This window comes from Hypomesus transpacificus, chromosome 5 (genome assembly GCF_021917145.1).
Source record: "Hypomesus transpacificus isolate Combined female chromosome 5, fHypTra1, whole genome shotgun sequence".
NCBI classification, from domain to species: domain Eukaryota; kingdom Metazoa; phylum Chordata; class Actinopteri; order Osmeriformes; family Osmeridae; genus Hypomesus; species Hypomesus transpacificus.
In genome coordinates this window covers 2,019,010-2,034,858 of record NC_061064.1, presented here as the reverse complement: position 1 = coordinate 2,034,858, position 15,849 = coordinate 2,019,010, and the positions used below count along the sequence as shown (strand labels likewise).

General features: G+C 47.9%; 2 protein-coding genes across 4 annotated transcripts; one reads left to right on the top strand and one right to left on the bottom strand.

Annotated features, from left to right (window-relative positions):
* Positions 1 to 209: 209 nt before the first annotated feature.
* LOC124467922 (GTPase IMAP family member 9-like) lies at positions 210 to 7,649 on the top strand. Of its 3 annotated transcripts, XM_047020437.1 has the most exons (3): positions 210 to 689; positions 5,741 to 5,862; positions 5,962 to 7,649. In XM_047020437.1, exons 1-3 carry the CDS (start codon positions 674 to 676, stop codon positions 6,823 to 6,825), a joined length of 1,002 nt encoding a protein of 333 aa, XP_046876393.1. In that variant the 5' UTR covers positions 210 to 673; the 3' UTR covers positions 6,826 to 7,649. The 3 variants fall into 3 exon arrangements, with proteins under 3 accessions (XP_046876393.1, XP_046876392.1, XP_046876391.1); XM_047020436.1 differs by having other exon boundaries at positions 5,741 to 7,649; XM_047020435.1 differs by lacking the exons at positions 5,741 to 5,862; positions 5,962 to 7,649 and adding an exon at positions 1,572 to 2,781 and having other exon boundaries at positions 219 to 689.
* A 1,917-nt stretch (positions 7,650 to 9,566) lies between these two features.
* Positions 9,567 to 14,660, bottom strand: LOC124468249 (glutamate receptor 4-like). The gene is made up of 3 exons (XM_047020909.1): positions 14,502 to 14,660; positions 12,262 to 12,399; positions 9,567 to 11,074 (listed from the first exon to the last, which is right to left on the bottom strand). The coding sequence occupies exons 1-3, from the start codon at positions 14,658 to 14,660 to the stop codon at positions 10,910 to 10,912; spliced, it is 462 nt and encodes a 153-aa protein (XP_046876865.1). The 3' UTR covers positions 9,567 to 10,909.
* Between the last annotated feature and the right edge of the window lie 1,189 nt (positions 14,661 to 15,849).

Below are 15,849 nucleotides of genomic sequence, written 5' to 3'. Positions count from 1 at the left end.
TCACATTAAATGCAACTAACATTCCACCCTAGGCAGTCAGTTTGGAATCCCTTTTGGCAGTATGTTTAGTACACACTGGTGCTGCATAGCGACGGCCTCTCCCGTTTTTGTATTACCATGTTACAGTCACACAAACTCACAAGCAGACAGATATTGGAGGCTAATTTATTTTGGGGCGGTTGTCAGGCCATCAACAACGGAGGGTGTCGAACGTCACGCTGATAGTTGAGCAGTGAAATATCGCTGGCACAGTGTCTTGTGAAACTTGTTTCAAAGGGTTTTCATTTGGGAGCAAATGCAGGCTAGCCAACTAGCAGCAAAATATGAAGTGGATACTGTTTGTTTACAGGAGAGATGCATGGAATTTTATCCACGTTAATGAATAAACCTGTTGACTTCTAGCTCTAATAATTGTTGTTGGTGAGCAGTAATATCTCTCGCTGATAAAACATGCCAGACAATCATGTTTCAAGGTCGGACGAGTTACTCCTGTAAAATGCCATGGAAAACGAAACTCAGAAAGGAAAACGAAACTACACCAGAGGGAGGGAGTTACGGCAACCCTATATATGAATACGCTGCTGATGAAGCCATTTGTAGCATTTGATCTCTCCGTAAAGTGCGCTAACTCCTAAAGAACCTGGAGGAAACCGGGCAACAGACGGATTCGATTATGGAAAACTCGAGTGGTAAATTGAAATTATACATTTGTTCCGAATATAAATAAAACTGCTAAATGGTATGAGAAAGATAACTATAAATCAGCTTACAAATACTGATTTATTTACAATAACCTGCAGGGGTTGAGAAAACATACAACTTTTTAAGTTTCATCATTTTTTAATCAGTTATTTAAACTGAAAATATTACATTTATGTGATTCTGGATGATCTGTCCGCCATTGTAGCAGTTGAGCAGGATTCACACACCCCTAGGTTTCAAGTAAGCTCCCGAAAACACTTGGTTTTAAGGGGTGTATACCCCTTCGTCTAAGCCCTTCCCCTCAATCAAAAAGAGTATTGGGACACCACCAGGGGCGAATCTAGGTTCCTACTTTTGGGGGGCTAAACCCCTAGATAAAACCTATAATTTTTCCTGTGACCCAGCAAAACTAGGGGGGTCTGGGGGCATGTTCCCCCAGAATTATTTTAAAAAATATTATTTTAAATAGTGAAAACAAATATATGTATAAAAAAAATGTTTTGGGGGGGGTCTAATGAAACTTTTGGGGGGACTCCAGCCCCCCCAAAATAGGGCTAGATACGCCCATGGACACCACTTACTCTCACGAAAACGCGCAAAACTAAGGGCTAGGGGTAAGGGGTAGGGGTAAGACAGAGTATTGGGATTCGGCCTTAATTCCTACTGTATGTAATGTAACCTTTTGTTAAAGTTTAGTTGACTGCTGAATGTCTGAAGATGCTGGTTGTCCCTTCACGATAGTATTGCAGATAACGCAGATAATGCAAATACAATTATATAAATAGCCTAGAGTAAATTGTAAATAAATAACAAATGTAGATAGAGGCAGAAAAAGGCCCATTCTAAAGAGACCCGTTTCTTCTCTGAAGGCCCAGAGGAACTGAGGGTCGTCCTGCTGGGGAAGACGGGAGCAGGGAAGAGCAGCGCGGGGAACACTCTTCTGGGCAGGAAAGCCTTCGACGATAAATGTTCCTCTGAGTCTCAGACTCAAGACTGCACCCTTGTGGAGGGTGTTGTGTGTGGGCAGAAGCTCGTCGTGATCGACACTCCGGGGATCTGTGACACCAGCAGGCCTGAGAAGGACCTGGAGTATGCGCTGGTGTCCTGTCTGACAGCATGCGCCCCGGGGCCACATGCCTTTGTGCTGGTGCTTGAGGTGGATAGGTACACAAAAGAGAACAGGGAGTCTGTGAAGAAGATCTGGGATTGTTTTGGGGAAGAGGCCCGGAAACACACGATTGTCCTCTTCACGCACGGCGATAAGCTGGACAAGGGCATGACAATCCACGACTTCTTAGAGGACGACCTCGACCAGAGAAGGAAGAGTCTCAAAACGAACGGGAAGAAGGTCAACTCAGAAACAATCAAAAGCGTTGTTGAGGAATGTGGAAACCGAGTTCACGTGATCGACAATAAACACTGGAAGAAGAGGATTGTTGATCAGCATCTTTTGCAGAAGATGGAGAGATGCGGCTTGAGTGAAGCTCAGATGCAAGAACTCACCTGCATGCTGCAGGCAGACTTGTCCACAGACAACAAATACTGGAGTAACGACTTCCAAGTGTCTGAGTTGATAAGAACCATATGCAGCATGGCGGCCAAGAATGGTGGATGCTACACCAACCCGGTTCTGCAGAAGCTGGCTGAAGCGATCAGGGCGGAGGTGGAGAAGATAAAGGCAGAGCTGGAGGAGGCTGGAGAAAAGCAGGACATGGGGGGGATTAGGAGGCGAGCCAGGGAAAGGGTGAGGAACAGGGCACTGAGGAAGTTGGCGGGTGTGGGTACCGGGGTGCTGATGGGGGCATTCCTTGGCTTGGCGGTTACATCAACGCTGCCCGTCGTCCTGGTGACCGGACTGCTGACCGCCATAGCAACCCAATTAGCCGTGGAGTTTAACTGTCCACCGGGGGGCGATAAACTTTTGCTGTCGAAAGGAAAAGAATTGTGTGCTGCCATTCCAGCAGCTGTTGTCATGACGAATACTTTTCTGAAAAACAGCAAAGATTTTATGAAAACAGTAGGAATCGGGGGGGAGTGGGCGGGGTAGCGGGCGGGGCAACAGTTGTAGACTCGACGACAACAGGGGCAGTTGTGGGAGCCAGGCTGGGGGCGGGGGCAGCTGCTGGGGTGGGGCTTGCTGTGGCGGCCGGGGTCGTGGCCACCGCGGGGGCCATCCAGGGGGGGGTCATGGGAGCGGAAGTCGCAGAGAAAGCAGACGATCCTGATGAAGCAGCAAAGAAATCCCTAGATTCTGTCACCGCCCGAGCCATGAAGACCATCACAGACACCTGGGAATTCACCCAGAAGCTCTTCCAGCCTGGAGGACCACACAACTAGACATACCACCAGCTGTAGACCAGACACACCACCAGCTGTAGACCAGACATACCACCAGCTGTAGACCAGACACACCACCAGCTGTAGACCAGACATACCAACAGCTGTAGACCAGACATACCACCAGCTGTAGACCAGACATACCAACAGCTGTAGACCAGACATACCAACAGCTGTAGACCAGACATACCACCAGCTGTAGACCAGACATACCAACAGCTGTAGACCAGACATACCAACAGCTGTAGACCAGACATACCACCAGCTGTAGACCAGACATACCACCAGCTGTAGACCAGACATACCACCAGCTGTAGACCAGACATACCACCAGCTGTAGACCAGACATACCAACAGCTGTAGACCAGACATACCAACAGCTGTAGACCAGACAAACCACCAGCTGTAGACCAGACATACCACCAGCTGTAGACCAGACATACCACCAGCTGTAGACCAGACATACCAACAGCTGTAGACCAGACATACCACCAGCTGTAGACCAGACAAACCACCAGCTGTAGACCAGACATACCACCAGCTGTAGACCAGACATACCAACAGCTGTAGACCAGACAAACCACCAGCTGTAGACCAGACATACCAACAGCTGTAGACCAGACAAACCACCAGCTGTAGACCAGACATACCAACAGCTGTAGACCAGACATACCACCAGCTGTAGACCAGACATACCAACAGCTGTAGACCAGACATACCACCAGCTGTAGACCAGACATACCAACAGCTGTAGACCAGACATACCAACAGCTGTAGACCAGACATACCACCAGCTGTAGACCAGACCAGCTGTAGACCAGACATACCAACAGCTGTAGACCAGACATACCAACAGCTGTAGACCAGACAAACCACCAGCTGTAGACCAGACATACCACCAGCTGTAGACCAGACAAACCACCAGCTGTAGACCAGACATACCAACAGCTGTAGACCAGACATACCAACAGCTGTAGACCAGACAAACCACCAGCTGTAGACCAGACATACCAACAGCTGTAGACCAGACATACCAACAGCTGTAGACCAGACATACCAACAGCTGTAGACCAGACAAACCACCAGCTGTAGACCAGACATACCAACAGCTGTAGACCAGACATACCACCAGCTGTAGACCAGACATACCACCAGCTGTAGACCAGACAAACCACCAGCTGTAGACCAGACATACCAACAGCTGTAGACCAGACATACCAACAGCTGTAGACCAGACAAACCAACAGCTGTAGACCAGACATACCAACAGCTGTAGACCAGACAAACCACCAGCTGTAGACCAGACATACCACCAGCTGTAGACCAGACATACCAACAGCTGTAGACCAGACAAACCACCAGCTGTAGACCAGACATACCAACAGCTGTAGACCAGACAAACCACCAGCTGTAGACCAGACATACCACCAGCTGTAGACCAGACATACCACCAGCTGTAGACCAGACATACCAACAGCTGTAGACCAGACATACCACCAGCTGTAGACCAGACAAACCACCAGCTGTAGACCAGACATACCACCAGCTGTAGACCAGACATACCAACAGCTGTAGACCAGACATAACCACCAGCTGTAGACCAGACATACCAACAGCTGTAGACCAGACAAACCACCAGCTGTAGACCAGACATACCACCAGCTGTAGACCAGACATACCACCAGCTGTAGACCAGACATACCAACAGCTGTAGACCAGACATGTAGACCAGACATACCAACAGCTGTAGACCAGACATACCACCAGCTGTAGACCAGACATACCACCAGCTGTAGACCAGACATACCAACAGCTGTAGACCAGACAAACCACCAGCTGTAGACCAGACATACCAACAGCTGTAGACCAGACATACCACCAGCTGTAGACCAGACATACCAACAGCTGTAGACCAGACAAACCAACAGCTGTAGACCAGACAAACCACCAGCTGTAGACCAGACATACCAACAGCTGTAGACCAGACAAACCACCACAAACAGAAATACCATCACTACTGGTGATGCACCAAAATTAAAATTCTGGGTGTAATGTAGCCGTGACAACCAGACATTCCATCAACTACAACAAACAACAAACTATCAAATGGAACTAACAGAACTGCAATGAGGAAGAAATTAAACCGAATATGAATATATAAATATCTAAATAATATCTGCATATTCACCTCTATTGTGTTAGACTGGAAATCGATATACTGAATAGAACTGATGCACTTGGTGTGTGTCAAATCAAGGTTAATGTTCTTTCAAATGTCCTTGTGACTTAACCGCAATACAATGTTAATAATGTCATTATTTGTGTGCCTGGCTAGGTTAGCATGTCGATTGATTGTTTGATCATGTGGTCATTTGGACTTTGTTCTTCTGATTACATGGATGTTTTCTCACCCCAAATTGTAACTGTCCTTTTGAGAAGAATATTCACCCAAATAGTTGCTTAATGCTACTGATTTAAACTATAACACTTAAAAATAAAAAATGGAGATCAACAAATTTGCCTTTCAACAAGTACTATTTATTTGCCTTGCCATATTATTATATTCATTTATAAAAAATATATATAAAATATATTTTACATTTTAGATTAAGTGCATGCATCTGTTGTGTATAAAAAGCAGGCCAAGTTTCCGTAGAAATGCCACCAGACATGCTGGACATTCTGCTGTTTCCTCCCCAAGAACCAGAGAAGCTGGAACTAGAGGTGCTGAGCCTGGCTTCTCTCCAGGAACCAGATGTGCTGAGAATGGCTTCTCTCCAGGAACCAGAGGTGCTGAGCCTGGCTTCTCTCGAGGAACCAGAGGTGTTGAGCCTGGCTTCTCTCCAGGAACCAGAGGTGTTGAGCCTGGCTTCTCTCAAGGAACCAGATGTGCTGAGCCTGGCTTCTCTCGAGGAACCAGAGGTGCTGAGCTTGGCTTCTCTCCAGGAACCAGAGGTGCAGGTCCCCCGGGGACCTGAGAAGCTGAGGCTGATCCTGGTGGGGAAGACGGGAGCGGGGAAGAGCAGCGCTGGAAACACCCTCCTGGGAGGAGGGGCCTTCTTCCACACCTCCTGCCGCCCCCACGCCGACACCCAGTGCTGGAAGGTCCGAGCAGGCAGCATGGAGGGGAGGCCTCTCACCCTGGTGGACACCCCGGGCCTGGGGTCCCCGGACGGGGCTGGCGGGACAGTGAAAGAGGAGGTAATATGTGGCTTGGAGGGTGTTGCCCCCGGCCCCCATGCCTTCCTGTTGGTGCTGCAAGTGGGCAGGTTCACCCGGGAGGAGAAGGCTATGGTGCAGCGGTTGCAGAAGTGGTTCGGAAACCAGATGTTTAGTCACACCGTTATCCTCTTCACCCACGGCGACGACCTGGACCAGGGGATGGACATTTGGGAACACATAAACGCCAACTCTGACCTACGGGAGCTGGTGGAACTTTGCAGAAAGAGGGTCCACGTCGTTGACAACATGCACTGGAACGAGCGTTCAACCACCAACGACGATGAGCTCAAAGTTGAACTATTACTGAGACTGATGGATGTGAAGGGGAATGTGAGCATTCATCCGGCCCAGATGGAAAGCTTGTTGCAGGCTGTAGCCCGGTCAGAGATCACCACAGGATCGTCTGTCAATCTGGGAGAGACTCGTGACTCTGCAGCCGAGGACTGTGATGGAGCCCAGAGCAGAAACAACCGAGCTCAGATCAGAGGGCTGATCAGGACTGTAGATAAGATGGTGAAAGGGAGCGGTTATTACACCCCTGGAGACCCTTGCTGCATCCTGTGAGGAGGGATGGTCTCATGAGGGGGGGATGACCAACCTGCGTGAATGTAGCAATGTGTAGGTGTTCTGTGTAGAGAATCTGCTGTTTTTATAGAGGCAGAAATATATAACAAAAAGAGTGTAGATTAGGAACTGCTGCTGATTTACACTCAGTAGTAAGGCTCTTTGAATGTTTTTTTAAAATGCCAGTTTTTGAAAAAACAAACACGTTTTGCTGAATGTTTTCTGTATGTTTTACTGACCTTGACAAACATGAAATTAAAGGACGATTGAAAAGTGTAACAGTTAAATGATGGTGTACTAACAAAGTAATAACAACATAATAATAATGTAATAACAATGCAACAGTGTACCTTGTTACTTCATATCTCTGATTAGTTGAGCTTTTGAAATGACAAAATCTATTTTGACCTCTGCATTGCAACTTTTTCTGCTGTCACTAACTTCACATCGCCACCAGATGGCGACGAGTCCCTTGTAGAATCCCTTCCGGTCCACTGCAAGGCTGTTTTCCCTGTGGCTCACTGAAGGTCTTCTGTGATCCTGAGAAGCCAGTATAAACATGCTATAGACTCAGGATAGTAGCCACAGCTCATGAAAAGCATACTTAGCTTTCACTCTAGTGGAAATAGAGGAAATGTGTACGACGCAGTGACGAGTCACAGATGGATAAAACCGTGTGCTATTTTATATCTTTCTTGTAACATTTTATATTTATATCTATTTTATATCTAACATATTGTTTAGCTCTTTAGTTTAAGACTTCTCTATTTTATTGATACATTCCAGTTTTTAAATTAAGATCCATATATGTTTATTGTATGCACTTTTCTGCCACAGTAAATTCAATGCTTGTGTAAACTTACATGGCAATAAAAACTGATTCTGATTCTAAATGAGTACATTGATATTATGAAAGCGATCTGGACTGGGGGGGGGGGGGGGGGTTGCAGTGTGGGACCCCCTGGTGGCCAGGCCCTGCTTCTACAGGTGCCGCAACCAGGCTCAGGTCAGGCTCTGGGCCCGAGAAGATGTTCAGGGACTCCTGGGTGGTGGGAGCTGCTTCCTGTCTTGGGGTTGGTTGTTTTTATGTGTTTGTTGACTGGTTATATCAGGCAACTAGCAAAGAAGCTCCTTGTCAGATCTCTACGTCCGTTCTCTAGGACGAGGTGGACCCAGGCCAGGACTGGAGACCAGAACTAGGAACAGGATCAAGACAAGAACCAGATATTCTGGATCTCTTCTGTTCAAGACCGTAGGCCAGACTACTGTTGGAGACTGTTAGGTCAGGATGCTGTTAGGAAAGGTAGATGTTTACTCTGCAGCAGTGAGGAGTCTCCCCAAGGAGCTGAGTGCTCCACTCTGCCATCTGTCCACACATCTGCACAGCAGACCTTGTCCTTTTCCACCCCCTCTCTTCTCCACCCCCTCTCCTCTCTTCCACCCCCTCTCCTCTCTTCCACCCCCTCTCCTCCCTTCCACCACCTCTCCTCTCTTCCACCCCCTCTCTTCTCCACCCCCTCTCCTCTCTTCCACCCCCTCTCCTCTCTTCCACCCCCTCTCCTCCCTTCCACCACCTCTCCTCTCTTCCACCCCCTCTCTTCTCCACCCCCTCTCCTCTCTTCTCCACCCCCTCTCTTCTCCACCCCCTCTCCTCTCTTCCACCCCCTCTCCTCTCTTCCACCCCCTCTCCTCTCTTCCACCCCCTCCCCTCCCCTCTTCAACCCCTCCTCTCTCCTCCCCCCCTTCCCCTCTCATACATGTTGTGTCCATGTGTGTGAGGCATGTTCCCTGGGGTGGAAGGTCATGAAGGAACATGTGTAACAGTGTAGTGTTGTCCTCTGAACAAACTAATTGGTTGGCTGTATTCTGGTATTGAGGGATCGTTTGTCATGTTAATAGTTGCAGTGCTGTATAGACTGTTTAATCCACCTTCTCACATCAGGGAGACATAAAGCCCTGTACTCATAAACTTTACCAACGCTGTAGTATGGAAGCTCATGGTTTTATTGTCCTCATTAGAGCCATTCCACCAGACCTCTCAGCTCAGCCTTCCTAGGAAAGAGACACTCTTCTTCCACCAATAAAGTCACAGTAAGACTCATTTTGAATTTATTTTTACTAAAAAAGAATCAAAATAAAGATGTACAATTGAAACAAAAATGGGACACTATTTGAACATTGAGCTTTACAGACTTATGGCAAGACCAACAGACGACAGGTCTGAATTATATTAGCTGGTCGATCCTCTTGAAGCAACAAGGTAACCTCTGCTATGTGTGTGTGTGTACGTCTGTGTGTGTGTGTGTGTGTGGATGGTGGGGCACCAAAAGTATAATATTGATCATAATTATGTTATGTGAAGGTAACAGAGATACTTGTTTGGTGAGATTGAGTTGAAAACCTCTAAGAGAAGGTAAGAGGTGCCAATGAGGGTGGGGGGGGGTGGGGAAGGGGTAGGGAGAGGGTGAGGGGAGGGGTAGGGAGAGGGGAGGGGGAGGGTGAGGGAGAGTGGAGGGAGAGGGTGAGGGTGAGGGGGAGGGGGAGGGGAGGGGGGGGGGAGGGTGAGGGTGAGGGGAGGGGAGGGGTAGGGAGAGGGTGAGGGGAGGGGTAGGGAGAGGGGGAGGGGGAGGGGGAGGGGGAGGGGGAGGGGGAGGGGGAGGGGGAGGGGGAGGGGGAGGGGGAGGGGGAGGGGGAGGGGGAGGGAGAGGGAGAGGGTGAGGAATGTGTGAGAGTGTGTCCCAGCCCTGTGGTTGGGATGACACTGTCCTGCTACAAGGACCCAACTGGGTCTCAGAGGTCCCAGGTGCCTATGGCTCAATACCACATGGTGTCTTCTTAGCAGGTTTCAGTACTGGATATAGGAAAAAGCAGCTTGAACTGGTAAAATAACCAGTTGAAAGAAAATCTGAATCTTTCAAATTTTTTCCCTCCTCAACACTTTGCTTTGTCTCCACAAAAATGTGAAACTAAAAGGTTGTACCCAGATGAGAGACCTCGACAGTAGACATTCACGATGACGACATGGGCAGTAAACTGCTTGTTACAAAAACAATTGATAAAAGAAAAAAATGTGGGTCCTATTGCCACTTCCTGGTCTACGACTGCACAGTGAGGGGGTGTGGCTTATGTAAGGGGGAGGGGCTGGTCACCATTCATTGCTGAATTCTTTTACACGTAAATAACCGGTAAGACCCTCCCCCAATCTGAGCATTTAACGTTTGTACTGTACAGTATGTTTCCAACGTCTAACATATGAGATTCATTTGTCCTTTAGTTTCTCGTCTGTTAGAGCTGGCATGGTCTTCTTCGTTATTGCGATGAATCATTTCTCTAAAGATGGTATCTTCTATCCTCTACTAGACCTGCTATTTACAGTTAAAAAGCAAGCATGTACTTCAGTCTGCTATGTACAGCAATATTTTTTTCTTTCGTTTTGTTTAAACAGAATATACATATTTACTAATCTTCACAGCTTATTAATAATATATTCATTTATATCAATAAAGTTATTGTTCTACTTAATACTAATATCGTTCACCCACTTGCCGAAACGTGAGGGTTAAACTCACGGTTTATTGATATCCAGTGAGGTTGTTAAGTATCTTTCCCCTGTTTGAATACTGCTCTAGTCTGTTCACAAATACTATTTGATTTGAAAACAATCTTGATTGCGGTTCAATTCACAGCCTCATAAATACACAGTTAACGTTTCAAGTTGACAGTTTTCTGGTCTCGTTCGTCCACATCCACAGCGCCCCTCTCTTCTCCTGCCGTCTCCCCGAGGGTGAGGAAGATCTCGGGGTCTACAAACACGCTGCGTTACCCTTTGAACGTCTGTGACTGGAGGCATGGCCTCCCAGCTTCAAAAACCCCAACACAAGTCCTTCCTGTTTGTCTGTTTGTGATGCCAGGGAGTGTGTGTTCTGTCTCCCGCTAGCTAGCTAGCCTGTCCTGTTCCCTAGCGATATTGAGTTCCCCTCACTGCCTGGTGGGGGTGAGTACGTCTGGGTGGTCCTGGACTGGACACTGGTGGAGGTGGGTTCTGGGTGGTTCTGTCATAAGGCACTTGGGAAGTTTTTGGTTTTCAGGGGAGCTCCGAGGAGACCAGGGCCAGCCCGGAACTCTGGCGTAGGGGGGGTCCGGCGTGGACTGCCTTGGGGCAGTCGGGGGTCAGGACTCTGCCGTTCTCCCCAACGCTGCCTGTGATGGACAGACGAGCCTTGTGCCTCATCGCCTCCGTGAATGTCAGCTGCAGAGAGAGAGAGAGAGAGAGAGAGAGAGAGAGAGAGAGAGAGAGAGAGAGAGAGAGAGAGAGAGAGAGAGAGAGAGAGAGAGAGAGGAGAGAGAGAGAGACAGAGAGAGAGGGAGGGAGGGAGGGAGACAAAGATAAATTATTTGTGAGAGGGATAGAATGAGAGAGACAGTGAGAGAGACATTAGACAGAGATGAGAGAGAGAGGGAGAAAAAGAGTTAGACAGATGAGAGAGACAGAGAGAGAGACAGAGTTAGACAGATGAGAGACAGAGAGAGAGAGAGAGTTAGACAGATGAGAGACAGAGAGAGAGACAGAGTTAGACAGAGATGAGAGTGTGAGAGCCAGTCAATAAAGTTTGTACCAGCCTGTGACTACATTTACTACCACAGTTATTACAGGTGTGGTGATGGATGTGGGCAGGACGACAGGTAAGCTGACCAAGCAACAGCAGATACTGACGGGCTTCCCTAGAGGCCCCGTGGGACACATAACCACGTCAGAGACACACGAGGACCAGATGGAAACATCTACAATTGTAATATTCATGGACCTGGGGGAAATATCTGAAGAGGAGGTCCCAGATCAATAAGCTCTTAAAGGGCCAGTTAGTTTACGTTAACCTCGAGCCTCTTATCTCAACAACCCGCACCGTTAACACTCAGAGTAATTTATGGCTCAATATGGGGGTTGATTTAACGTCTGACACGGCTTGTGTCTGTGTGCGATGCGAGTGTGTGTGTCTTCGCGTGTGTACGTGTGTGTGTGTGTGTGGTAGGTGTGTGTGTCGTAGGCAACAGCAACAACATGGTCTGCAGCCAAACACACCAGACAAGCGGCGGAGATGACGTCATTGGACACAACAGGAAGCTGTCACACACTCAGTCACCGCGGCAACGCTCACCAAGCTCAGTCTACTTACAGTAGAATAGATCTGGGGCCTAGACAGGGGGGAGGACGGGGGGGAGGTTCCTACAACACCTCTACATCTTATCTTCCCCGTCGCTCCCAAACGCAGGGAACACCTCACTATAGGGGGCTAAGCTGTGGGCGCTGGGGGCTGGGCTGGGTCCAGGGGTGGGGCTGGGGACGGGGCTGGGCTGGGGGCTGGGCTGGGGGCTGGTGCTGGGGTCTGAGTGGTGGTGGTGGTGGTGAGGAGGGGAGGGGTGTTCAGTCGGCTCCACCTTCATTCTCTTGGCTTCATTTCTGGACTTGTAGCAGAACTCGATGAGGGCCACCAGCATGGCCAGGCCCAGGCCCCCCACCAGGATGTAGAACACCCCAGCCACGTTGCTCAGGCTCAGGGCCTGAGAGCTCTTGTCCTGGGGGGGGGGGGGGGGGACGACACAGGAGGCAGCCAGTCAGAGAAATGGTGGTGGTGATGGGAAACACACAACACACACACACACGCACACACATACACTGCACAATTACCACACCGACTAAAACTACACCCACGTAAAACACAACATTACACACACACACACACGACAACATTTCCCACTTTAGGTCTGCTCTGACACTGAACGTTGTGACTTGTGCTATAACTGTGCGTAACCATGCCAACCGTGTGATCTCTATCTCGTTAGCGTGACTGTGATGTCATGACAGCCATTAAGGAGACAAACAATTAGCTGGTGCATGAATGACTCACTCCACCAGTCCACTACTCTGGTCTCTTGAATCTCGATGGCTTCCTAACCCCTTTCATCTGTACTTGTGTAATTAGACGTCGTCTGTCTTAAACAGGAGTGACGCTCTCTCGCTACTCAACCACATCAGAGAGGTCTAACTGTTGCTCAAGCAGCTTTCAGAGGAAACTGCAGGTTAATAGCTGCATGCTGTAGAACTGCGCTATCAGTGATCTGAGCTGTTTCCTGAACCAGTGAAGGATCTTCAGAGATGAACAGGCCTTCTCACTAGCAGCGGAGAGAGATAAGTGTTCCTGTGTTTACATGCTGCTGGCAGTACAGCTCCTGACTTGCTCATGTGCACAACCACTGAACTCTGACTGTCTCAGAGAGGCTGTTAATGACAAGCATACAAATGACATCAACCCTGAGTGTGCTGTTAATGACAAGCATACAAGCATTAGCACCTGCTCTGTACATTAACAGCATTATCGCCTACTCTGTACCTTAATAGCATTATCACGTACTCTGTACATTATCAGCATTATCACCTACGCTGTACATTATCAGCATTATCACCTATCTGTACATTATCAGCATCATCACCTACTCTGTACATTATGAGTCACCTACTCTGTATATTATCAGCATCATCACCTACTCTGTATATTATCAGCATCATCACCTACTCTGCCCATTATGAGCATTATCACTTACTCTGTGCATTATGAGCATTATCACCTCCTCCGTACATTATGAGCATTATCACCTACTCTGTGCGTGGGTGTGCAGTAAGACAGTGAGGGCCCCAGACTGGTGGACACTGACCTTACTTCCCGAGTCCTTGGGTCCACACTCGCCCTTATCGTACCACCATTTGTTTTTCAGCTTGTCTAAGACGCCTGATTCACTCAGTTTCAATACGGCAAGGTTTACAGGAGTTCTTCAAACCATGTGTGTGGGGGGGGGGAAATAACATAAATAACATCATAGGACATGTTATTTTATGTTATTCAGTCAGAAGAGCCCAACAAAGCACTCTCACAAAGTGACCCAGCCAGAGGCCCCACTCACTTACATGTCTCTATGCTCATTGGTCAGGGGGTGGGGAGGGGCGGAGCTACAGACATATAGGCGGGGCCCCGGGCTGCATCACTTCCTGGAACGGGGACATCCTGCCGGTGCCTCAGGCTCAACATCAGGGCCCGTTACTGTCAACTCAGAACTACTGATAGATTCTGATTGGCTCAGCAGATTCAACCAAAGGTTGTGTTACCCACATATGAAGGAAGGTTATAGTTCAGATTTGGAGTCTTGTATCAGGTTTTGGAAATATGTGGACAGAATCACAACCACTCGCTGGATCAGGATCGGTTCCTCGCCACCAGTTTCTTGGTCTGAACACGATCTTTTGAAAGAGCCACATCTTGCATTTAGTCATTTAGCAGACGCTCTTATCCAGAGCGACTTACAGTAAGTACAGGGACGTTCCCCCGCGGAAAGTAGGGTGAAATGCCTTGCCCAAGGACACAACGTCATTCACCGTCGTCATTTGAACCGGCAACCTTCTGATTAATAGCCCGATTCCTTAACCGCTCAGCCATCTGACACCCTAATGTCTTGCAAGACAAACGTTTTTTGGTTTGACAGTAGCGGCTCCCTCTCTGCACGTGCCCACAAAGGGGGCGACTGTGCTCGCAGGGTCGCCCCCCGGCAGACGCCCCCGTTACCACGGCAACAGTTTCACCCGCGAGAGAAAAAAAATACGTCTTTTTGGCGACATGGTGTCTAACCTTCTCCCCTCCGCCTCCGCTGCCACACTCGCCCTTGTCGTACCACCACTTGTTTTTCAATTTGTCCAACAGGCCTTGTTCATTCAGTTTTAACACTGCCAGGTTAACTGCACTTCTTGAAAACGATAAAACATATTTGGTGAAAGGGTGAGGATGCATCCAATCGGGGGGGGGGGGGGGGGGGGGGGGGGGGGAGTGGGGGAGGAGGGTTGTTAAAGAAAGGGTGGTAAAGGTGTGTTAATGCTAGCTAGCATTGCTGGTCCCACAGCCCCTCAGCCCCTCAGGAGACAGAACACAGCAGACAGATCTCCCTACTGGGGTCGGAGGTCAGGAGCAGGACAGTAGCCAGGGCCTGGGGGTCAGAGTTTACATCCAGCACCAGGTGGCTGCTTTTGGACACATCTCTATGGTAACAACAACGCTACTTGTAAAAGGAATTGATAACACAGTTGGGTGGTGACCGTAAACTAGTTGATTGTATATACCTTGATATAATCACTGGTATTTTATATATATAAATATTTACATAATCAAAGATGGAAAGTAACAAAGTACAAATAGTTAGTTACTGAAGATCTTTCTGGTATCAGAAGGCTACTTTTACTTTCCTTTTTTAAATATGTTGTTACACTGTACGAAAACACTTATGTTGTTATTACACTGTTATTATGTTGGTATTACACTTACAACACTGTTGTTACACTTCAGTAGATTTGTCTGATATCAGTACATAAAGATTTTTGGACAACGTTTTACTAAAACACTAAAAAAGGTAGTAATGGCTACTTTTTACTTAAGTGTATATGTCAGAGCCCACAGTTCTTTACTTTAACTTGAGTGAAAAAGTGTAGTCAGTACTTACCAGAGTCTTTTTAAACATAAATATACATGTACTTTTCCTTTTACTTGAATGAAGTGTGTAATTTTGCCATCTCAGGATATAATGACTGAGAGAGATCTGTCTGTGTGCATTCTGTTCCGTCAGAATCCAGTATTTACATCCAGATAATGCATGTATCACCATCAACCATTACATATATAGAACATATATAGACAGACTATAACAGGAAGCAACATCACAAATACAACAAAGCTGATGAAGAGAAAAAAAGTTTAAGTTGTTGTATTGTCTAGGATAATGTATACAGTTAAAGTTGTTTGAGGCGGTTGCCATGTGAACGGCCGCTGATGTGACACCATATCCTGTTGGAGTGCTGGCGGGTTTCCCTGGTGATCAGGAAAAGTGACTGACAGAAAAAGATAATCCCACAAACAAGATGGCCGCTAACCGGCAGACTAACATTATCTGTCAGGGACTCTTCATGGGAAAAGCAGAGAATCTGTGAGC

Excerpts from the sequence above, each read along its gene's own strand:
- LOC124468249 (XM_047020909.1), bottom strand. The coding sequence starts at position 14,660 with ATGCATCCTCACCCTTTCACCAAATATGTTTTATCGTTTTCAAGAAGT. Across the intron at positions 12,400-14,501 it reads GCGGAGGCGGAGGGGAGAAG|GACAAGAGCTCTCAGGCCCT; the intron begins GTTAGACACCAT and ends CCCCCCCCCCAG. Across the intron at positions 11,075-12,261 it reads ATGAAGCCAAGAGAATGAAG|CTGACATTCACGGAGGCGAT; the intron begins GTGGAGCCGACT and ends CTCTCTCTGCAG.